Source organism: Chanos chanos, chromosome 8 (genome assembly GCF_902362185.1).
Source record: "Chanos chanos chromosome 8, fChaCha1.1, whole genome shotgun sequence".
In the NCBI taxonomy this organism is placed as follows: Eukaryota; Metazoa; Chordata; class Actinopteri; order Gonorynchiformes; family Chanidae; genus Chanos; species Chanos chanos.
In genome coordinates, this window is record NC_044502.1 from 6813952 (window position 1) to 6838716 (window position 24765).

General features: G+C 41.6%; 3 protein-coding genes across 3 annotated transcripts in view; 1 reads left to right on the forward strand and 2 right to left on the reverse strand.

Annotated features, from left to right (window-relative positions):
* The window catches only part of kalrnb (kalirin RhoGEF kinase b), a 50092-nt gene extending 38846 nt beyond the window's left edge, over positions 1-11246 (reverse strand). The window contains exons 1-9 of the mRNA XM_030781073.1: positions 11180-11246; positions 4734-4823; positions 4501-4615; positions 3843-4035; positions 3067-3567; positions 1901-2023; positions 1323-1514; positions 591-722; positions 1-16 (exon numbers count right to left, since the gene is read on the reverse strand). The exon at positions 1-16 is cut by the window's left edge and continues 215 nt beyond it. Of these exons, the coding sequence (XP_030636933.1) occupies positions 1-16; positions 591-722; positions 1323-1514; positions 1901-2023; positions 3067-3567; positions 3843-4035; positions 4501-4615; positions 4734-4823; positions 11180-11246 (1429 nt within the window). The remainder of the gene's footprint in view (positions 17-590; positions 723-1322; positions 1515-1900; positions 2024-3066; positions 3568-3842; positions 4036-4500; positions 4616-4733; positions 4824-11179) is intronic.
* Positions 11247-13145: 1899 nt separating this feature from the next.
* On the forward strand, positions 13146-15074 carry LOC115818471 (ropporin-1-like). Its single transcript, XM_030781847.1, has 5 exons — positions 13146-13261; positions 13354-13471; positions 13828-13989; positions 14250-14431; positions 15008-15074. Exons 1-5 carry the CDS (start codon positions 13146-13148, stop codon positions 15072-15074), a joined length of 645 nt encoding a protein of 214 aa, XP_030637707.1.
* A 1773-nt stretch (positions 15075-16847) lies between these two features.
* Positions 16848-21200, reverse strand: nccrp1 (P1, F-box associated domain containing). Its single transcript, XM_030782034.1, has 6 exons — positions 21053-21200; positions 19351-19437; positions 19002-19098; positions 18422-18517; positions 17741-17879; positions 16848-17463 (listed from the first exon to the last, which is right to left on the reverse strand). Exons 1-6 carry the CDS (start codon positions 21198-21200, stop codon positions 17314-17316), a joined length of 717 nt encoding a protein of 238 aa, XP_030637894.1. The 3' UTR covers positions 16848-17313.
* Positions 21201-24765: the final 3565 nt, after the last annotated feature.

The following is a 24765-nucleotide window of genomic DNA, read 5'->3' on the forward strand; positions in this document are numbered from 1 at the left end:
TCCCTTTCTGGCTGACCTGGGGTCAGGCACAGAAAATCAGGTACGCCGTCAGACTAGCCATAAAAGAGCCTGCTACCTGATCTGAGACCAGTGTAATGCCTATTACTATTACCTTCACAACACAAAATTCAAGATCCAAATTCAAGCATACAGAGAAATCTTACACTTAATTACATAAGCACACACCAAAACTCAATACAGCAGCTTCCTATGTATCAAATAATAATAATAATAATAATTGTTTTAATTAATATAAATATTAGTATAAAATTAATATAAATATTAATATAAAATTAATATAAATAAAATCATAAATAAAATAACTTATAACAATGTATAACTTATAACAACAACAACAATTTATAATAATAATAATAATAATAATAATAATTGTTTTAATTATTATAATTATTTATAGTTTATTTACAATTGCTATAAATAAAATGACTTATAACAATTCATAACTTATAACAACAACAACAAAACAACAACAACAATAATAATAATAATAATCATAATAATAATGATAATTATAATAATATTAATAATAATATTGTTGTTGTTGTTATATTCCTTGTTGGAGGGCTTACCTCAGTGTAAGCCGTGGTAACCTGATCGTACAGAGTCTGATGGCTATGGATGGCCAGCTCTAACTCCTGCATCGCCGTGGGTAACCCTCCCTCACTACACGTCTTCACCCAGCCTTCCATATCTGCCAAAAACTAAACATAACAACACATGACAGATCAGACAGCAAAGCTTTCAGCTTTCATACCGTGAGCAAGGAGACGCAAACAAAACCGGACACAGAACAAACCATGACAGAACAGCTTGTTTTTTCTTTCTTTCTTTTTTTCTTCTTTCTTTTTTTTTTTTAGACAGAATCACAGTGCTGCGCAGAAATTTGACCAAAAAGCAGAAAGGCGAATAAGACAGCGGTAAGAGAACGGCTTAGGGCGAGACGTCATTATGAGGTGACACGCGGAGGACAACGAGAGAAACTGTGGAGAGTGAAAACCAAATTATTCAGGTTAGATCTCTTAACGCTGAGAAGGCAAAACTGAGCCAAAGTTTGACAGGCGTGTAACAAACTCAGGCAGGAGGACCCGATTACACCACGGTTCTCCCAGCTAGGTTCACCCGTCTGAAACGAGGTAGCCAAATTACACAAATACAGAATGATGCCATATTAATTATAGTATGAGATGTAGGGGGGGTGCATATTTAGATATGGAAAATAAAACTGAATGTAGGCTCCATATTGGGTGGGTAAGTGAACAGACTGGCTCGTTAACAAAGCGGGGACTTTCTCCCCCCCCCACCTGTTCTGCTTTCTGGTGGAAGACGGAAGACATGGCTAAGATGGCGCTGCGTTCCTCCAGAGCTGAGGCCAAGCTCTTCCAGTCCTGGTCCAGCTGGACGGAGACCTGCTGGATCTGCTGGGCCGCGTAGTGTCCGGCCTCACAAAGCCGCGTGGCCACCGACATGATTCGAGTGATGTTCACGTACGCGTTCTGTGTGCACAAGTAAAGCGGTCAGTTACCATTACAATTACAGTTACAGAAACAGCTGCGTTCACAACCGCAATCCGACCAAAATCACTTCTGTGCAGTGTACATTTAGGATTTAAGTTTAGGTCTCTATGTTTCAGTTATGAAGCCAAAAAAAAAAAAAACCCAATTGAAAAAAACAAAAACAAAATCCAGGTCATAAAATCATATTTAAAAAGTATAAAGTATATTAAAATAGAGAGGCTCAGAGCAGAAAACAATCATATTTCAAAAGTATATCAAAATAAAAATGAACTCCAGAACCTACTTATTTATATAAATAAACACAAGGGATTGACTATGCACATCAAAAAGCACCATAGATATGACATCAGAGCAGCACTCCCTACCATAGAGTTCATGGCGAAGTGATCATGCTGGGCCTGGAGGTCAGCCGCATGCTGATAGCTCACTCCAATATCAGTGTGACTCTGTAGAAACAGCTCCTTATTGTGACCAATCCACTCAAACATCTACAGATAGAGAGAGAAAGATGGAGAGAGAGAGAGAGAGAGAGAGAGAGAGAGGGGGAGAGAGGAAGAGAGGGAGGGAGAGAGGAAGAGAGGGAGGGAGAGAGGAAGAGAAGGAGGGAGAGAGGGAGACAGAGAGCGTAGGAGGGGGGGGAAGAGAAGACAGCAGCCAGATGTAGTCAGTCAAGTCTTAAGTGTCGACATCCTGCTTACTGATAAACAACCATCTCAGGTCGAACATGCCCGTCGGAGCCGCCAAAATCCAAAAAGGTATGTATAAATATTTATTGACCAGCGAATGTGTTTACCAAGCTCTGGTGTATGGCATAGCAAAATTTAAACTCCTGCTAAGATCATAGCTGGTTGACAGCAAACCTGAGGCAGTATCTCTCGCTTTCTCTCTCTTTCTGTTCGTCTGTCTCTCTTTCTCTCTCTTTCTCACTCTCTCGCTCTGTGTCCCTCTCTGTGTGTGTTGCTGTGTTACAGAGCACAGATGGACCCTATCAGCAGGCCTGGGGAGAGTTAGACTCCAGCCCAGCTGGGTTTAAATGGAACGCAACCGAGCTGACATTCGCACAGTATCACTGAGGGCAAGAGCAACATCCTCATTACCTCATCTTTGTCTCTTCACTTTCTCAGGGTTTTCTTTTTCTTTTTTTTTTTTTGGTTACGTTATCGATATTTCATTATTTATTTATCGCTTTGCCGTCATTACATCACCGCTCCTACGTCGCCTGCATCCTCCTTCAGACTAGTCTTTCTCTTGTCCCTTTGCTACGTTTTCTTCAATCATCCCTCATTGGATCTCTGTGTCTGAAAAATACCGCTAATGGACAAATAACCCGGCCTAGCCGCTCCACGCCCACAATGCGCTGCAGTTCTATCAACGGTAATCTAATTCTCATTCGCAATGTTTCACACTGCTCCTTTAGTCCACCCTCTAACACTACTCTTCTCCTCCTCTTTCCATCGTCTTCGCTCCTCTTCTGTGCGCCTCCTCTGCCTCTTTACCTTTTTTTTGCTCATTTCGCGTCCTCCGTTCTCACCTTTTCCGCGTCCTGTTCGTACAGGCGGAGCTGGAAACACTGGTCCAGCTGTTGTTTCCGAGCATGCCAGGCTTGGTGTAGATGCTGCCGCGTGGCCTGCAGTTTATCCAGGAGCGCAGCCACCTTGGGCACCAGGCTCTGGAAGTCCGGCCCACCCGAGAGCCTGCCGTCCCCGCCGTCTCGGATCCTCTGGAGCAGCCTCTGGCCTTCTCGGTCCAGCTCGTCCACCGGAGCTTTCGTTATCGTCTTCCTCAGCCGGGCGTGCTCCTCCAGCAGCCTCCTGGCCTCCTCCGTGTCGGCAGCCACCTCCTGCCGCGACAGCGCCTCCTGCAGCTCCTCCAGCTGAGAGAGGAGGTGCAGGGCACTTCCCGTGAACTCCTCCAGGGAGACACGAAGCTCCGTCCACTCTACGTGATCATATTCCAGAGATCCCTCCAGATCCGCAGTAAGCTGGGACGGATCCACCAGCTTGGTAAGGCCCTCAACTGATACCATGCTTGTCTGAGGAGCACACAGCATCAAATATTTATTTGACTGCATCTCAAAATCAGGCAATCACTAACTTCATGCAACTAACTGACAATATATCTCAGGCAAAGTCAGGGCCAGCTGAATCAAGCTGACATAGGGAAAGCACAACAAATCTTTGCGCACACACAAAACCAATCACTTGTCAACTGACCGTTAAAAAATACACTTTTGATTAGTCTCAGACTACTTCATTGATCCCTCCCACCTCTCCTCACCTGGCCCCCTGCCCAGAAGACTTAACGTACCTCAAAGGTGAATTTGGCACTGCCAAAGTTGGTCTTCTGCTTTTGCCAGAAGTTGTCTGGCTTGATGATGAGAGCGATGCAGATCTCAGCTGGGAAGGCCTCCTGCAGTGTCTTCAGCAAGGGTTTGATTAGGTCCCATTTGGAACCGCGCATGTCAATGATCACAGTGAACCCCCGTTTACTCACATCCTCACTGAGAAAGAAAGAGAGGAAGAGAGAGAGAGAGAGAGAGAGAGAGAGAGAGAGAGAAAGAGAGAGAGAGAGAGAGATGGAGAGTGAGCAAACAGCCAATGCAAGTGTTCTTTCAAAACATTTTCATCTCAGGCACTGCAATACCGAATAGTCAATACAGGCAAATGGCTTTGCTTTGCTTTTTCAAAGCAGCAACTTAATGCAAGTTTGGACATGTTTCAATCATAGTCTGATGGACAGAGATGTTTTATGGATCCAACCTTTCAACTCGATACGTCTTAAAACCCTGAGTTACTCGAAGAGACAGCGGGAGACTGAATGCGCGCCACATCTTCAATATTTGATAGACCATTAAAAATCCTAGATCAAATCAACTTTGGTCTCCTATTACAACACATGAATCAGGCAGTAAAAGCTTCAAATACAATGTGAGGGGAAAACGAACAGGAGAAGGTGCATTTGTAACCTGGGAACTGTTGAGAGATAGGTCACCAATCGCCGTAGGTCTTCCTGTTTTATTCGGTCATGGTTACTGCGGGCGGGGAAAGTTAGAATGGGTCCACCTCTTTTATCCCTTCCCCCTGAGAAACACACAGCAAAATTAGCATGAACCACGCGCACTCAGGCCTCTGTATGTTCCATGTGACGGAGGGAGGAGGTCAGGCAGCGGTGTGAGTGGCTGGTTGAATGGCAACTCACCTGAGACAAATGCCACCTTCTCACGCAATATCGTCAAAACATCAGCCGCCTTAATGCCATCATTCCTCAAAGACCCTGAGAGAGAAGGAGCTGAAATGGAGAGACAGAGAGAGAGAGAGAGGGAGAGAGAGAATAGATGATGGAAAAGGACGGAGACAAATGGGAAAGATCAGGTTTTTCTCTGTCGCTTTATCAGAGGATAAATCTGTATGCGCTTTCAGGTTAAGTAGTATAAACGAGAAGAGAGAGAGAGAGAGAGAGAGAGAGAGAGAGAGAGAGAGAGAGAGAGAGAGAGAGAGAGAGCAGAGTTGGGTTGTGCTGTTAAGACAAGCTAAGACGGTACAGTGCGGGACAGGGCTATCCTAATGCTGGCACGCCTTCACACTGTTTTGATTCATTAGTGGTGTAATCTGCAGTCTGCATAATCCCTTAGCAGACAGCTGGGCACTAGGGCAGGGGAGACTGGCAGGGGGGCAGGGGGGCAGGGGGGCGGGGGGGGGGGCATGTACACTTGCACATATATAAGCACATTCACACAGAAATAGACTGATCCTCATCCCAAATTAGTACTTGAACTCTGTCTGAAGTTTGTGGCTGGCTGACTCTCTAATCCATCCAAAAAGTAACCTTTGCACTCAGATCTTTTCCACACTGCAAAAGAATCTCTTTTTTTTTTCCTATGTCATTTTGTCTTCTCTCTCTCTCTCTCTCTCTCTCTCTCTCTCCATTTCTTCTCCTCCATCCATCCCTTCCTATCGTTCCGTCTGCCCCCGAGTCCCGCCTGCACTACATAAACTATTAAACCTGAGTGAGAGACTCCAGTCCTGAACATGGCGTGTTAAATTTACTGTGAGAGGGAGTTCGGCATTTATCCTGCTGGAGGGCAGAGACTTATTCGCCTGGACAATTCAAACTACACCTCTGTTAGCACAATTTTGACATGAGAACAACAGAAAGGTTTTTTCCGCAAATTAAAATGTCTCGGCTAGCCAGATAACTTGAGCCAAATGTCAAGAATGTCTGACGGAAACGTTTTTAGCCGTTTTCCCATTGACCGGTTTTGATTATTAGATTTTTTTTATCTTTTTTTTTGGCTCCACATATCCCGCTGACAGAAATCTTCCTTCACTGACAGACAGATTGACAGACACAGAGACCTCACCTGTGTCTCAGGTTTGGAATAAATAATCGCTTCAGGGCCCTCAGATAATGAAAAATGCAAATAATAGGCCGCATGGAAAATCATTAAGCCAAGCCGAATAACTCGCGAGTGTGTTTGAGGAACATTACACGAAACTTCACCCACTTGCAGAACTGACTCCTATTACCACTGTTTTTTTTTTTTTTTTTGGCTTCTTCAACAAGAACTACGTGTGAACACCTGAGAAAAATGAGCAGCCAACCAAACTGGAAGCTCGTTTTCGAACATCTCCGTAAACGTAATTTTAAAGTAGTCACAGACACCTATACAGTTTCCCTCGTGAGCATCTCAGAATTGGTGCATCCGCTAACAGGTTTCACTTTTTCCAATCAAGTGTATCTGACAGGCTGCTAAACACATATATTGTTGACCTAGGTTACAGCGGATCAAGATAAAAACAAAGATTTAAAAAAAAAAGCATACGGTTTAAGGACACCTGCTTAATGTTTCATATCAATCGTATTGCTTTCCCGAAGCTTAAAGCGACAGTTTTGAGGGACGCGCGCGGAATACTTATAAAATGTTACATGTTATAGGATATGTTTGGGCGGCCGCTAATGCGTCATGAAGTCATCCACAGCATACAAAGCACTTTATAAATTATGCAGCTGTCATGCATTGTGTATGCATGTTTTATGCGTGCCTCGCATTTATGCATGTATATACACGTAACTGCTTGAAAGATATAGAAGACGAGCCGTACACAGAAGCTGCGATTCATGAGGAAACGAAGATATAAAACAACATGGACCGCATGCTGTCTCCCTTACAGAAATCAACAACGTTATATTATGATCTCATTGAATGAACCGGAAATCTCCGAAAAAAACACAAAATCCTGAAAAGAACGGGATGTGACACATTCAGCACTTCCCATGTTACAGGATCAGGGTGTGCCCACTCGCACTCACAGCCACAAAACTGTTTTGTTAGAGCATTAGGAAATATCCCCATGCCGGTAATTAAACTACCAACAGAGTACTGCCAAGGCCTCTAGTCAAAGGTTCCCGTATCTCAAGCAACGCCAAGGACAGAGGCAGCTGCCAAACTAACAGGCGCAGCACACAACCCTGCTTGTCCGTTTCTAAACCTAGAGGACAGGCAGAAAAGGTTTTATGTGTCTCTGAAGTGTTCCCCGGGAACCAGGGATAGCTATAATGCAGCAATTGATTTCGGTCCAAAGGTATTAGCCCCCCGCGCACTTACGCACGCCACGACTACTACTAGAAGTTAGTTTCTTTTATTTGGCAGACATTTTTATCCACAGTTATTTACAAAAGTATATACAAGTCAACGTTGTTTCAAGCACAGTTTCCAAGATATGAATGACTGCTAGAAGGCAGCAAGACCATATCATTGTTTTTATCTTCTATGATTTAAAAACACACACACACACACACACACTGTAATGCTGCTCAAATCAAAATACCATTACAAGAAAAATTGTTGGGGGGGGGGGGGGGGGGGGGGGTACATGTCCATGATGTGAAACTAAACATAAACATGACCGGCTGTCATCTGCAGATTTTCATAGGCTGGAGATTGTCTTGCTGTAAAAGCATGTCAACATGTCAGGAGAGGTAAACAATAAAATGCTGGGTTTGTAGCTACATCCTAACAATATGGATTCCCAAGGAAACCATAGGGAGGCATCATTTTGAAGATATTGGAACCAAGCCAAGTGTTACAGCTCTAACAGAGATAAATGGCAGACAGGAAAGCCAGGTGGTGGAGGAAAGAATTGGGATATTGATAACAATGTGAATACCATGTCCACTGAAGATCTCTTATCACCCTTTGGTTGTGTCCATGGCTATGTGTGAGTTTAGTGTCTTGATACATATTTCAGTTTCTGTCTGGATTTTAATGGTGTGATGTTATATGCCTGTGTTTTGCTGATAGAAGTCACTATGTAGAATTTCGACTGTATATATCTGCTGTTATAACAAACACACTGATTTGAAGTAAACTGCTGAGGCAGTAGAATTGTCACAATTTAAAAAAAAAACTGCAAAACCTATATTCTCAAATAAACATTACTAAATAAGAAAAGAGAAGTTTAGCTAATTTACAACGATACGTAAGACCTAAAATTTGTTACATAAATTTGTTGCATGAAAAACTAGATTGGCTAATGAGTACTACCATGTTAACCTTTGCAAAGCCCCCAAAAATATTTCAGAACTGATTTCATCGTCTCCTGGTCTGAAGAATGACTGAGTATTCACGGAGTGCCAGCAACTAACTTGAGTCCCAACCAGAAAACCTGGCAACAGTTGCTACAGCAACCCCTCCAAACCTCATCCAGTCCATTTGAGTGTGATCTCCCGCTGTGCATAAAGTTAGTGTTAGAATTCCTGTTCCCTTATGATCATGTAGTAAGTGCTACCATCTGAGTACAAATCTGGGTATTTCATTTGATATTTTGTATACGCTAATACAGTTAGTTTAAGTTAGTTTCAGTGATTGCACACACACACTGTGAACAGTGAGCAGTGAATTTGTCCTCCTTTTAACCCATCCAACACACCAGTAGTGAACACACACCAGACGCAGGAGCAGTGGGCAGCCTCCTTGGTGAGCGCCCGGGGAGCATTGGGGTTAAGTGCCTTGCTCAAGGGCACACACAGCCGTGACCAGTGGAAAGTGACCAGTGGAAATCGTGACCAGTGGAAATCGTCATCTCTGAAAATACTATGTAACGCTATTTTGCTGTACAGTGCCCGGCGCTTTGGAGGTGAAATCTTGTCATAATGTCCAGAAAATAATTAAAGGGGCTTTCTTTTTCAGACCAAAAAAAAAAAAAAGCCTAGTCTGGTTTGAGGGTTCCTGCTCGCTTCATTTTCTCAATTCAATAAATTTAATTAGCACCACTGGATGTTGGCGTTGTTCTGTATTGCAGTGAACTTCTGTTGTGTTCACCGAATTCAATAACCTGCCAAGAAGACAGGCTGTTCCATCCTCCACTGCATTGCAAATTTCAATGACATTATATATCGCCGTGTAAACAAATAAATGACAGTTTACAGTCCACCTCAGCCCATAATAGTCCTCTAGAAATGTATTTGTGATGAAAGTGTCAGTTGACAGCAGACATTAGCTTTACGTCACGCACTGCTGCTAATGCAAATGTTGTATTGTTAAAGATACAAACGCAGGAGGCAGGATGACACCGTTCTGATTGTCTTTCATTCAGAACAAGAGGGAATTTTTTTTTTACACTACAGCCACAGGGGCAGATTACTGTAATTTATTAATACAACAGCTGAGTCTGGGTGGGTGAAAAAAAAAAGAGGTCCAAATACAGCTAAGCAGATTAAAGAAACATTCATATTACACTAGAGACCTTTTGGGTTTTCAAGCTAAAAAAGAAAAAAAAAACAAAAAACAGTTCCTGGCAGTGTGTAACCTGTATACATTGTGTGTGATGTTCAGATTGAATTGCTCTGATATTAATCAACTATCCACGTTGCATAACAGAAAGACATTGCACGCAGACCTGTTGGTCCAAAACTGGATGAAGGGCGGGCCTTATGGTTCCAATGGGAGCCAAGAGAAGCGAGTCGGCATTCCGTTTCATAACTGCACTTTTAGGGCATTACATTGTGCTATGTATTTTCGATGTCTTAGCTGGATATTACAGTGTTGGCAGGACCACAGACTCTCATAACCCACGTTCAATTTACCCCTTCTCCCTCTATACTCCAAACATACACGGTGTTGTCACAAGGTTTGCAGGGAGTGAATGACGCTACGTATTCTTCCCCCAGTAGGAGACCAACAAGATCTCATGGTGAGAGAGTGGTGGTGGTCTCTGAAGCACTTTTTGGCCCCTGTGATAGACAGCAAAGTTCACGGGCTTATCCAGCGCAGCGTGAACATGCTAATCCCACAAATAAGCAGGGTATTAGACGCCATTTGATTTTTTTAATATGTCAAACTCCAAAAAAGCAATGATAAGATGAAAAACAAAAAAAAGCAGGTGGAGGTGGTGGTGTGGAAAAGAAGGGTGGGGTGGGGTAGGGTTAGGGGAGAGAAGGTCTAGCAAAGCCATGGGGGGGGGGGGGGTATCACAGGGACACCATTTGGAAGTCTACCTGCTGTTCACATGTTCTCTGATCCTGCTGGACGAAGATATCAGAGAGTGTATGGAGAAAGTGCACTTGGTCACACGCAGACACACACACACACACACACACACACATGGTGGCGTGTATTAAAAGGAGCTTAAAGCTGTGTTTCATTAAGAGAGATGGTCTGGGCACCAGGGGGTCCTATCAGTTGGCCAGCCAATAACTAGGTCAGAGTTAAAGGTCAGTGTTTGTCTAGCTGATTCAGGCGAGTCTGCTGTGCAAATATATGTCACTAAGGCACAGACAGACAGACAAGACATTAGTAGCTTAAATGTAGAAGGACCGGAACCAGCATCTGGGCAGTCCAGAGTTCACAACCATCTCATAATCGGCCTCTCGCTTAACGTACATTACTCTCGATATTGAGAAGTTGGTTGGAATATCTAAAGCTTTATTGCTCGACAAGCCGGTGGCATCATGATGATTAGAAACGCGGATGCAACTGAGTGACTCCTGGGTTTAGACGAATCAACAGGCTTAACGCTCAGAACATGAATCAATGTCACAGCCGACAAAAGATCGAGCCACTCCCGCGCCGCAGCGCAGTGTAAAGCATCCACAGATGCATCCATAGATGATAGTAGCTCCCCTATAGTTGCATAATTAGCAGGTATAGCAAGGGTGGGTTCCACTGCCGCTCGTAGTAGTGTCCTAATTGATGTAGAGGGGAATCTCCTCAATGTATGGCTTATCTCCGCACAATGAATGACCGCTTTGCTTTCCAGAGCCTTCTGCTCTGATAGGGACTACAAACTATAGGCATCAGTGCACAGCATCTGTAGACTACAGCTGTTTAAGCATCTTGGTGGAGTAACCACTTTCGGTGTCGCCTTATTTCGGCAACGTCGGTGCAAGAAAGAGAAAGAACCCCATATTACGATTAGTCTATATATCTGAGAACATGAGAGTCAACTCTCATTGCAATGTGAATTAATTAAAAAAATAATTAATTAAACCACGGTATCATATTCTCCACACATCACAATAACGAAAGCGACACAGTTCCTTAAGGCAAATAATGCCATTGACCCAAAATCGGCCACAAAGCTCTAATTCATCTGTACCAATCTCTGACTTTGGACAAAGGCGAATATATTGACACAAGGCATTACCTGTTTTGAAAAACGAGTCCGTGTCCGGATCATTCGGTCCGTCTTCGGCACCCTCAGCAGCATTCATCTTAGCGAATTATTTCCCCGCTGTTGATGGCAGACGAAATTCACGCCGATAAATCCTCTAATCTATGTGTGAAACCCACTACAGCGCATGGCCGTCTCCATCTGAGAAGCCCTGGTGGTAGTGGCTGCCCGTGGTCCTGCCGCGGGTTTCCGCTTTTCACCACAGTAACCAGCGCTGCACCGGTCGCTATTGTTCAAAGCCTAACCACCTTTGACAGACAGCTGTCAATGGCCGTTTTTTCAGAAAGCCTCCGATTTAGTTAGTGCAGCGATATAATTTCGCTCTTCAGGAAATTACTCATTCGCTCATCGTCCATCCACCATTCCATTCCGTGGTCCACATAATCTAATTAATACAATAACAGCAGCGAGCACCCTATATTGGCTGATGAAAGGCACAGTCTGGGCGTACGGTCGATTACCTCAAACGTTGGGGTGCCACGTTCGGATGATTCGTAATGAACATCGGCAGCATATATTCTATTCAACGCTTTAGGGTTTTCTTAAATGGGTCCCCCTCGCGTTACAGTAGCCTTCTTGCTCAGTTGTAATCAATTCTCTGGAGGCGCACTACAGCCGTGATTTCTGCTTTGTGGGGGTGTATCTTCCTCAACAGAACCGACTCTCCACACCCTCTGCATCCTACTTTCACCCTATTCTCCCTGTCTTTTCAGGGATGTAGGAAAATACCCCAACCTTTCCCATTATTATCCAAATTAAACAATGGAACAAAAAGATTTAATACGCTTATAATACGGGCTATGTAACAGAATCTCAACCGGTAGCACGTTCCCTTGAATAGTGACCAATCATAGTAGCTAGCTTACTCCATGGCCTTACTCAAGACGGCATATAGTGTGTAGCACAGCAGGCTAATTCGGGTTTATGAAAACAATGTTTCGTTTTGTTTTGTTTTGTTTTTCGTGGGAGCGAGCCCATGAACCGTCTCCTGTCAATCACCACGCCCCCTGTAGTGATTGCATGTTTCCAGTGGTGTGCAGGCTACACCATGAGTGTGAACCTCACTACAATGTGACGTTTCTGTAATTCAGTCTCTTATCTTTGCTCAGCAGGAAATTCACCTCTTCCTGTAATTCTGAAGTTCTCCACGGCATAACCTCCAATAAGTCCAAGAAATCAAATTTAGCACCATTGAACGATACACAGAACACGAGACATCAATCACGTGAGCCAACAACGCTACTGAAACAATTCAGATAGCTTTGCTAGACTCATGTGTTTTTGCACAGGGAATAAATTATTTTGTGAATCTTCAGAACCCTGTGGCATTTTTTAAAATCATGGTAAGATATTCATAATTTTGTAGAAGGCCACATTTATCTTATTCAAGGATTGTGCGTACATGTTCGTGCGTGTCTGGAGGATCACTTAGTGTTTGTTTACTTCAGGAGGACATCTTTGAAGATATTCCGAAAGTTGCAATGATGTCTAACCTCATTGTCGCTAAAATGTGTGCGAAGTAGGGATTAACTGTCATCTCCACTTCCACAGTAAGGAAGGTACCGCTAAGAGCGCGGACGTCCTTTGTAAACAGGGAAATGTCGCCCTCATGTGGGAATATATGGTAATGTTAAACGGTCGTCACAGTGGTCGCCTAGACACAGAGTTCCGAAGTGGTTCTAAAAACAACTTCATCTCATTCTTTTCCGAAGAAGCAATCATCTGCTCTGCCTGAGAGACATCACGGCAAAGGTTTGTAACCTCTAATTTGTAGCTTTCTAGCCCACAAGTTAACAGGCCTTGATAGACGCATCTGGGTTTAAGGAGTTAAGGACATATAGTTCCAGCGTGCTGCAGCCCAAAAATATGTCAAGTCACATATAACCGGATTTACACCCGTGACATTAAATGTACTCTTAGAAACAGCCCCTGGACCAGAATGTCAGACATGAGAAAGCAGATAAGGATTCCTCCTGAGCTTCCGGAGATTTTAAAGCAGTTCACCAAAGACGCGATCAGAACACAGCCGGAGGATCTCATTGAGTGGGCTGCGCTGTGAGAGCTTCAATACATTAAATACATTTTTCTTGATATCCAAATACAAAATATCAGCATATGCATTCATCTCTCTTATGTTCTCTTTCCAGATACTTTAATGCTCTGGTCCAGGGACAACCTTTGCCTGTGAGAGAGGTCGCGGACAGAGTCTTTACATCCTGCTGCATGGACCTCTCACCTGAAACTCTTCATGCTATGCACTCCCAGGTAATGATTTTCATTACAAAGATGCAACCAGTGTAGCCACAATGACTCACAGTGCATGCGTTTTTAGAGAAGGCCACTGTTCCACCAGCTAAAAAAAAAAACAAAACAACAACAACAACCAAAAAAACGATAGTCTAATGATATCATGTTTATTTGCATCAACCCTTTTGATACTGAAATAAGAGAGAGAGACCTACAACCCCATGATCATACAATGGGCTTGTCACACACACACACACACACACACACACACACACACACACACACACACACACACACACACACACTATATATATATATATATATATATATATATACAGCTTAAGTTTTTAAAACGTCACATTTCTGCTTCTCAGATGTGTGGAAAAGGCAAAGTAAGCAAACAGGAGATTGAGCAGGTATGGAAGTCCTACTGCCTGGCTGAGGACCTCCTCAGGCACATACTCCTTGTCGGCCGCTATGGCGACGAGGTTGACTGGATGAAATTCTTCGCTTTGAGCTGCAACTACCTGGGAGGGGTAAATATGAATCTTACAGTGTAGTGAAATGCTGTCTGACACACAGTGACAGAGTACATAAGTATAGTATGCGTCTGGGTTTCATCCAAGTTACTTTATTATTAATGTTATACAGTGAAACACCATACATTAATCATGCATTAAAAGAAAAAAAAAAAAACAGGCAGTTGTGTCTTTTATAATACAGTGAACAGACTCGACCTAAAAGACCAGGAAGCCTTTAAACTAACATGCTGTTGTTCACTATCCTCTGCCAACAGACAATAAAGAATGCAATGATTCGTGCTTGCTACATACTCAACGATGATCCAGCCTGCAGGTCGTCAGACGCACACATCCCGTTCGAGCTGTTCCGCTCACTGTACATATACCTGGCTTCCATGGATAAGGAGGTGACTCAGGCACAGAGCCAGCGTGCACTGACTTACCTGGAGACGCAAGCGTGAGTTACACCACCTCTCACAGTTTTAACACTCTCAGAGGATGTAACACCTTTCAGGGCTTACCCAATAGAATTATTATAAAAATAATCATATTATTCATTTGCTCATACTCATAATAAACCAATAAGATATAATCATCATCATTATCATCATCAACACTAAAAATATTTTATTATTGTTGTTGTTTTTGTTTGTATTCTTGTTCTTGTTCTTAGAGGATCGTAGAGCATTTCTGATCTTAAAGGAATGTTAAAGGGAGAACATGAGCGATTGTTTTCCAATCTTTGCATATTTGTTTCCATCTTTCTGGATACTCTGATGTGTTCTAGACACTCTGATGTCTGCCGAATATGTTGATGTGTTCTGGATACTGTGATGTGTTCTGGATATTCTGATGTGTTCCGGATACTGTGATGTGTTCTGGATATTCTGATGTGTTCCGGATACTGTGATGTCCTCTGGATATTCTGATGTGTTCCGGATACTGTGATGTCCTCTGGATATTCTGATGTGTTCCGGATACTGTGATGTCTTCTGGATACTCTGATGTCTTCTGTTGTGACTTTGCTTCTCAGGAAAGCCAGCGACGGTGTAGTGAAAGTGTCTGATTTCATCAACGGTCGTAAAGTGCATCTGGGATGAGAGGAGCTAATGGCAGGACGAGTGGGAAGTTTAGACGATAACCTCATCAATCTCCTCCCTTGGAGACTCATTAAGGCAATAAATGTCAAAGTCCCAACAAAGGAGGTGTTGAGAGGTTTCTTCTCTTTTCACATTTGGCTTCCGTCCAAACTCCTGGACTTTAATCACAGCAGGGACAGAAGTTCATGTCCAGCACTGACCATGCCTCATGCATTATGAAACAAAATCATTCAAATAATAATTCATCAGCATGTTTAATTCACTAACGCTTTGATCTAAAAATAATTGTACCGTCGGCTAAACAGGAAAAAGTATCTCGATACTTTACGGAACTTTTAATATTCTTTTAATACATTTTGAAAAAAAACATATCGCACATTCGATAAAACCGTCTCTTTCTTTTAACTTGTTGTTTAGGCATAACAGTACAGAAGTTAGAGGTGAATTTGAGGGACTAAAAAATCATTTTGTCAGTTAAATTTGTGATAAGCTTTAGCAATAAAAAACCAACACTTGCACTTCAAAACAAATGTTTTTGGTCACATAGTAGGGTGGTACCTGTCTATATTTATACATCACGTTCATCCCCCTTGTTAATCCTGAATTATTCAGACACATTTGGTATGAAATTTATCATGAACGAGTATTAGGTATTAATACATTTCAGGAAGCTGTTGACTGTGACTGTTACATAAGACATAAAGTTAAAAGTTTACACTTCATAGTGAGGGTTAAGAAATGTACCCTTACTCAATTTAGGTCATTCCTCAAATGCAGAGACTAACTGTATTTTGGGGGGTTTTTTTGTGACCAAACTGTTATTTTCAATCAGCCATTATAGTAAGTGACTCCCTCCATTGCAGAGAATAACTGACCATAGCACTGTTGCTACAAGTTTGCATCACTTCCTGTTTCAGACCTGCCTCGAAACTCTTCTAAATTGCCCTGCACTCATCTGTCAACACGCTCTTTTACTATATTTCCATTAATCCATCAATCTATCCGTAAACCTCTTGCAACAACTGTTAACATTACTATACCTTTTTCAAATGCTGCTTGTCTGCCCTTTCTTTTCTATTTGTCCATACATCTCCTCATTCCTCTCTGCATCCTTACTATCATCTTTCCATTTTCTGTGCTTCATCGAGTCTGTTTCAGCTGCATGTATCCTGTCATTCACCTCACTGTTCACCTCACTATGCCTGATATTATTCTTCACCGCACATATCTCAAATTTTATCTCTTGGTGATGAAGATTGGAAAATATTGGTTGACTTTTTTTTTTTTTTGTGTGTCTCGCATTCTCGCACGAAGGAACAGCGACATCTGGTGGGGAGAAACTGGTAGTGTCACAGTATTATGAAGCATAACGCACAACAAAATTAAAACTTAATGATGTGTAGGAGAAAAAGGTCAACATTATTTTCTGTGGGAATACATCAGAAAGTTTGAAGAAGCAATATTCCAAGACAAGTACTTCAATTTTTCATTCCACAAGAGCATCGCAGAGAACTCGAGTTGAATTCCGTTTACTGGAGTGGGTTTAGTTGGAGTGTAGGAGGTGTCCGTGGGCTGAGTTTGACCATTTATATTTGGTTTCTTTGAGTCCTAAGCAACTTTTCCGTTTAAACTGTTTTACCAAATATTTTGTGTCAGCTACACAATCAAAATGCCCATTTTTGGGGGCAAACAAACAACTTAACTTTTCACAAATCAGTCATTTTCACAAAACACGGTTACAATAATATTTCTTTTATTGCTTTATTATACAACTCATCTGAGAACAATCTAAGACGGTGGGTGTCGTGCTGTGTGATTGGAGACAGCGTGACCAAATACAGTTCTCTCAGCGTTGTATCTAGAAAATGAACGCCATTATACAGTCTTCTTTGAAAGAGAACTGTTTAATTATTATTGACCATCAAAGCAGATTCTTTTCTGTGAAGATACACTCTTCACTTAAGGCCATTATACTGTTACGTATAAGTCTAACCAGTGCCATTAGAGAGATGCTTGCTTTTGCTTGCTTGGAAGCTCAAAGCCGTGTGCAGTTTTAAGAGTAGGTGCCGCATGCTGTATAAGTGCACAGGGGAAGCCATTACAGAAAAAAAACGGAGGGAAAAAACCCCAAAACAAACGAAATACACTGTGGGCCAATCTCTCACACAGTGTCGTAATGATGTGTACAGTGCATATTCTTCTCCAGTTGACTTTATCGTAGTCTGCCTGTCCTGCTGGGTTAGGCGCCGCTGGACTTGGTTGTCTTGACGATCACTGAGCTGCCGGTCACCATGGTACCAAAGAACTCCACCATGAATTGGTTCTTCAGTTTGTGGTGGAAGAGTACATATCTTACACCTGGCCCATAGCCAGAGAAGACGTGAGAAACCTACGCAGGCGCGCGCGCACACACACACACACACACACACACACCCACACACACACCCAATATAATTATATAATAATCATATAACAACATTGGTATAATTATATATATATATATATATATATATATATATATATATATATATATATATATATATATATATATATATGTGTGTGTGTGTGTGTGTGTGTGTGTGTGTGTTTGTTTTGTGTCATACAGATAGTGCAAGTACATGAAGTGGATATCATAGGTAGTGTGTGTGTGTGTGTGTGTGTTCCACCTGTTTCCAGTTGTGTGAATACTCCTCCAGGTTCTCTTTTGGTCCGCAGCTGTACTCCTTAATGACAGTTTGGCCATCAGCTCCCAGCAGCTTCACGTTTAACTGATAGATTGATTCATGCAGTTGACTCTCCTCGTACCTTAAACACAGGTTTTGTAACCAGAAGTTTAACAACCGAAAGGGTCTTAACCAACGGAACGCCAGATTGTCTCATTACCATTTGACTAGCAATGATTGCACTATTCATTATAAATCAAAGACATTTACTTCTGCAGAACTGTGGGGTTATTTGTAAAATACTATCATGGCCATATCTGGGTTAGAACTGAGGAACCAAAAACCCAGATTTTCAATAGTAAGGGAATCGTGACAGAATATATCTGTTGGTGTTGAGAACCGGAAGCCCTCGTTATACTGAATCCACTTACACGTAAACAAGGCGTTTAACTTTCAGCGATACCATTTGTTGTGCAAGAAACAACAATGAACACATCTATTAGAGTGTCAGCCTTAAGGTAAATATTAACCAAATCTATACGTTCACTAATCTGCAGTCAGTTCTGTTTGAACTCCTGTGTGTTTTATGACACCTGCATGTCAGATAGTAATGTGCTTATGAGGGGGAAAAGCTCCACCTGTCCTCAGTGACTTTGACAGGACTAACAGTAGAGTTATACTAACCAGTCCTCAATGACTATGTCAGGTTGGAATTGATCCAACAGTTCATCCCATAGCCCTTCAGCCTTCAGGTCCACACGCTGCTCCAAAGAAAACCAACTGTGGACATGATAGCAAGGTAAGACTACTTTACACCACATTCAGGCAAGACTAAACCAATCATTTCCTAAACAGACTGACCAAGAAAATGACACGAAATTAATAAGGAAGTTACAATTTCCGTTAAAGACGAGCAATCTACAAAATAATAAAGGGGTCTGAAAAAGGCAATAATATTATCTAAAATTTAATGATACTCTTCCAAAGCCACAATACTATCCAAAATGATCTAAAACATTGCAGCCACTCCCTAGCTTGTGACTTTGTTAGACATACAGTATCTGGCAGCATATTGCAACAACTTTACATGTAACAACATAACATTTTGAAGTCCTCCCTGTTCTGATGCACCCGACTATACTCCTAACCTAACTATACAGCCTTTCTTACAGGCTTGAACAGTGGACTCTAAGATCATTACGAATACACAGGAAAGACACAGGTTGGTTTTTGATGGAGTTTTGACACACTTTGGTGGCCTCACCTGAACTGCGGCAGGTTGCAGACCACCACACCCGGAGGTATGCCACTTGTATCATAGGGCAACACCTCGGTGCTTGTACTCCAGCCTGTAAAGTCACCTGTGTTGGACACATCATGCAGAAACATCACAGAAAAATGAGTCACAAAATGAAAAAGCACATCTGTATGGAAATAAAACATGCACCCCTAATGGGTTAATATAATATTGGGCACTGCTAATGACTGATTTAACAACACCTTCATGTAACTTTACTCGATTCTGTCGACATCTAAAAATTTGTGAAGCAGGCCAAAAATAAATCTAAAAGATCATTAAAAATGATGCGCTATCCGTCAAACATCAGAGTTACCCTCTGGCTCAAAGCGAGGCGGCTGGGCAGGGTCGGGCCGTTGTTCCGTTAACTCGCGCTCCGGTGGCGGTACATTGTGAGTCACACCTGAGTGTTGTAAGAAGGGAAAATCAGAGTTTGTGCTAACTTGCCACTTCAGTGCACTGACACTAGCTTGATTGCACAATGAGGCACGACCTCTTATTTCAGAACAGCAGACCGCTGAGATGAATAACACCGCTGCTATGGACTATTTCTTTTAGCAGAAGCAAGTATTTTTAAATCAATGTTTTGTGTCAGTCTATTGATTTCTTTAGTAAACGACACTTCGCGTCGGGGGGTCCTGCATTACCCTGTCGGGGTTCATTTCGCTTTATTATAGGTTGCTCAGAATGATGCAGAAAGTCCCATTGGATTGAATGGGCCATCCCAACATTCGGATGTCAATTATTTCTTGGTAATGACCACGGATAGGAATAACTGCTGAAAAACGTAATGACCGACATGTATGTATGTCCGACAAGACCCCAAAAATGTTTCTACGGACAAAGACAAGAAGTGAATGGGGGATATCAACTTCAACTTCCCCCGAGATGTGCCACTGATTCTCTCAAACTGTACGATTAATGGAAACATTAAATTCCATATGAATAAACAGAATGCTTAGCCTATTAACCTGCAACAAGTTGACGAGTCTGCAGGTACCCTAACACGCTGCTACGCAACACCTGCAACTTTAAAGTTCTATGTGCTAGAAGGACTATTTCTCTCAGCGGAAGCCACAATGAAGTACTGTGTGAAGTTTCTTTTATCATTTTGGTAAGTATTTGTATAATAAGCGGGATAATCTATGGTCCGCCTGTCATTATCAAAAAATAAATCCCTTCAGGACGAAACAAGTGAAAACTCTGAGCCCAATGGCTTTGTTTTACTAGGAGAATGAAGTCATGGAGCTATTCTATTAGGAGGTTTACTACTTACTCTCAGTTAACTGAGTTTTCACTGAACCCGCTTTCTGGAATACCCCCTGTTTGTCCTGTCGGGATTTATTTTTCGGTAATGACCAGCGGACTATACATTATACATGACGTTACTTTACATTATGACCGGTTTACTGTACATCATTGCTTACATAGTTTACACATTCGTTTCTGTTGAGCAAGCAACTTCCAATTCATGCAACAAAGTCCATTTATCTAAAGATCACTTGCTATCGTTGGTCAGACATGTGGCTAAATTAAAAAACAAACAAACAAACGAACACAAAAACAAAACTATACTTCTTAAGCATCTCATACGAGAACACAAAAACATGCTGCCAAATAGTTTAGCTTAGATATGTTATCCTCTGGAGTAGTCGGAACACACAGCAGCTCAAACACAAGTATATTCAGTCTTATTTCAGGTAACTTTTTAGACTGAACGGTTCGCGGGACAGCAATGACGCTATTTGTCAGTTTCAGATACGTAAAATTTGCTAACGATGTTAGCTAAATGGCTAGCAACACATGTGATCCCTAGCAGGTTACAAAGCTCGTTGACACTGCTAATTTCGAACAGGTAACGTAAGCAGTAATAATTACAGCAGTTTACTCCATACGGTGTAACATGACACACTTTACCATATTTAAAGCTGAATGCTAGACTATGTTTATTTCTGGAGTCGGTATAACAGCACAGACAACATATGTTGTTGAAGGAACATGACTGGTGACGTAACTACCGTGGGGCGAGGGGTTCTTGATCAGATTCCTCCCCAGGGGTTTCTTCTCATACACGGTCTTCCAGTCCACGCTGTCGGGCATAGGAATGCTTTTGGATTTCAGCTGCCATTCCGTATCACATTTCTGTTTCCATTCTGCAGCCGCCATAGTTGAGTTTGCAGAAGAGAGAGAAACTGGGAAGTGTTGAGTCAGAGGTTCATTTTTATGGTACTGCCCCACCCACCCCAGTGACTAAATGGAGATGACACTGGGACTTTCTTGCTCATCAAGAACAACCCCACACCCCACAAAGAAAACACACTGAACAATGAATAAAGACTAGAAAACACAACATTGACTTTACATCTTTCTCTCACACACACACTCACACACATACACACACACACACACACACATTGGGTACATTAACACGCACAGACATACTACACACACGACATATAAGCCACACACTGCAAACCATACAGACATCACACATACAACACACATTACATGTTCACTTCACTCATTACAATCTACACATACCACTCTATAGCAGGCTTTCTTCTGCATAATGTTCACTTCTACTTCTACAAGAATGACACTGCAACACAGTGATCAAAATGATGTTTTGTAAACCAGCCTCCTTCCAAAAATGATGCTGGTAAACTGAACGGAAAATGGGGTTGCACTTCTTTTAGTGGGGTGGTTTAACTCAAAATTTCATATCAGTTTTGCATTTTACAATAAAAGCATTAAATTCAGTAGAAAAACTCACATAGGGGGTCTGATAAGATTTAGAAATGGACATGCCTCAAATTCGGCCCCTGGAGGCCATGGCACCATTTTTCAAAATGGCAACCAAATGATTATTTTGTTTTATATAAAATGATTGCATAAGTATACATAATAACAAGAGTATACATTAAAAAATTTAAGTCAAAAGAAACAAGCGATCTTGGTTTACACTGATGTTAAATTGTATATTATATATATTCCTATAACACTTGGTTATATGAAATTTTGTTTGTTTGGAGACACTGAAAAGGTGAAAAAAAAATTTAAATAAATTGGAGAGCATTATTCAGTGCACACAAGTGTACTACTGAATAATATTGGTAATTAGACCATGACCGACAGAGCCATTGTAGCTTTTGTCTTTTGGTTTCCATGACAATGCACACAAATCAGTTCCAGAGTTGAAAAATATTTGCTTTGACTTCCAAACCTGGTATTTAAATCTTGATTACAACTGACCCGTTCAGTAACTGTGACAGCTGGTGATGGTGTGCACACCTCTTCGGTAAATTGCAAGTGGGTTAGATGTGTTACTCCTAGAGTTGCCACCTGTCTCTTATAATACGGGATCGTCCTGTATTGGAAAATAAAACAGGTGTATATATTGCTGCTGTGTATATTGTGTGTGTATATATATATATATATATATATGTGTGTGTGTGTGTGTGTGTGTGTGTGTGTGTGTGTGTGTGTGTATTTATACTTATATAACACTTGGAAAAATGAAGTTTTGTTTGTTCTGTCTTTTAAAGAAATGAGTGGGAGTGAATGTAGAGACACTGAAAAGTTGAAAAAAAAAAGTTAAATAAATTGGAGAACGTTATTCAGTGCACACTAATGAATGTACTAATGAATAATATTGGTAATTTATCCATGATAGATTTACCTCTTCATACATATGAAGACTAAGAGCCCAAGACCTGACAACATCTGAAAACGTGTGCAGACCAGCTCTGTAGCATCTTTCAGTATATTTTTACACAATCTCTTAAACTGCAGAAGGTTCCCAAGCTTTGGAAACATTCCATTATTGTCCCTGTAGGCAGGAGTAATACCCCTATAGTGTTAAATGATTTCAGAACAGTAGCTTTGACTTTTTTTAGTTATGAGGTCATTTGAGAAACTTATCAAGAATGAGGTGTTAATGCAGGTCGAGGAACGACTAGATCCACTGCAATTTGTGTACAGGTCTGGTAAAGGTGTGGAGGATGCTGTCATCACACTGTTACACTTTTTCTATCGGCATTTGGACGGCCCCAAGACCCATGCCAGGCTCTTATTTATTGATTTCTCTTCGGCATTCAATACCATCCAGTCATTCCTGCTCAAAGAGAGGACCATTTGCCATTTTAAACTCGATACTAACCTGACTGGTTGGTTAATGGACTTTTTAACCGATAGGTCACAGTGTGTGAGAGTTAACGGTGTTCTCTCCAGCCGGCTCTAATCATTTACCAGTTCCCCTCAAGGTTGCTGTCTCTCCCCCCCTTCTTTACATCACATACACTAATGAGTGTTGCAGCAACTATAAGAACAGACACATCCTAAAGTTTGCTGATGATTCTGTTATTGTCAGCCTTCTTGAAGGGGAGGAACAGGATCATGGGCCAGTGGTGGATGACTTTTTGGTTTGGTGTGATGAGTCTCTCCTCCACCTTAATGTGTCAAAAACAAAAGATTTCAGAAAGTCATCACCTAGCCCACTGCCAACTATTATAAAAGGTACTGACATCAACAAAGACTTTTTCTGGACCTGTTTGTAAGACTAAAAGACTCCATGTCTCCTTCATCCCAAATGCTATTAATATGCCGAATGGCAATTAGCACTCTGGTTGTGTTCCTTGCACTACCCTGGCACATTTGCACTACCCTGGCACATTTGCACTCTTGTATATTTGTATTTGGCATGACTTCTATTTCTCTGTACTAGTTTTTTGATTTGTTTTAATGAGTGAACGAATGAATTGATTGGTTTATTTGTTTATTTATTTATTTTTGCTCTGTTTTGTTTTGTTAAATTTCGTACAAAAAAAAAAAAAAGAGTCATTTATTGTTTGTTGCTGTTGTTGATGTTGTCCATTTGTATTCTGTCACTAAGTGAATCCTTGCTGTATAACAAAAACCCCCTAGTGCGGCAATAAAGATAACCGTGAACCTTGAACCTTGAATGATTGACAGTGCCACTGTAGCTTTTGTCTCTTGGTTTCCATAGCAACGCATACAAAACAGTTCCAGAGTTGAAAAATATTTGCTTTGACTTCCAAACCTGGTATTTGAATCTTGACTGCAACTGACCCGTTCAGTAACTGTGACAGCTGGTGATGGTGTACACACCTCTTAGATAAATTGCAAGTGGGTTAGATGTGTTACTCATGCTGTAACATTCAAGTTTCCTCTCAGTAGAAATACAGCTAGTAGCATGGGCGTTGCAACAGCGGGGGATGTTGTAACACACACACTTTCGCTGAAACACGATTCTATCCCCCCCACTTTTTTGTGGGATTAAACATATCTAAAATCTGCAACAAACTACTTCAGAGTAAGCGTTCTGTATCTGAAAACACACACACACACACAGGTTAAATTAGATTGATTGAGCGGCCATCCAGCCAATCACAGCCAATCCATCAGAGTCATAGACTTGCCACTTATAATACGGGATCATCCTGTATTGGAAAATGAAATGGGTGCGATTTGTCTTGTATTTTCATTCACGTCGTTTCATATATACACTAGGTCTTCAAAGCACAAGAGAGATCGAATTTAAAGTCCATTAAAGAAACTAACGTTACGTGCGTAAGAAGAGGGCCTCTGAAGCTGTCAACAAATATGAGGTATGAAACAATACTGCATTATGCCAGGATCAGACGACACGATATTTTTGTCTTTCATGATGGCTCACTATGTCAGATTAGGAAATCATAGTGCCATAAATTCT

Bases quoted from the DNA above. Each gene is read 5' to 3' on its own strand.
- nccrp1 (XM_030782034.1), bottom strand. From the start codon at position 21,200: ATGGCGGCTGCAGAATGGAAACAGAAATGTGATACGGAATGGCAGCTG. The intron at 17,880-18,421 runs GTTAGTATAACT...CCTGTGTTTAAG, and splicing joins GACATAGTCATTGAGGACTG to GTACGAGGAGAGTCAACTGC. The intron at 17,464-17,740 runs GTGGAACACACA...GCGCCTGCGTAG, and splicing joins ATTCACACAACTGGAAACAG to GTTTCTCACGTCTTCTCTGG.
- LOC115818471 (XM_030781847.1), top strand. From the start codon at position 13,146: ATGTCAGACATGAGAAAGCAGATAAGGATTCCTCCTGAGCTTCCGGAG. The intron at 13,262-13,353 runs GTGAGAGCTTCA...TTCTCTTTCCAG, and splicing joins CTCATTGAGTGGGCTGCGCT to ATACTTTAATGCTCTGGTCC. The intron at 14,432-15,007 runs GTGAGTTACACC...TTTGCTTCTCAG, and splicing joins ACTTACCTGGAGACGCAAGC to GAAAGCCAGCGACGGTGTAG.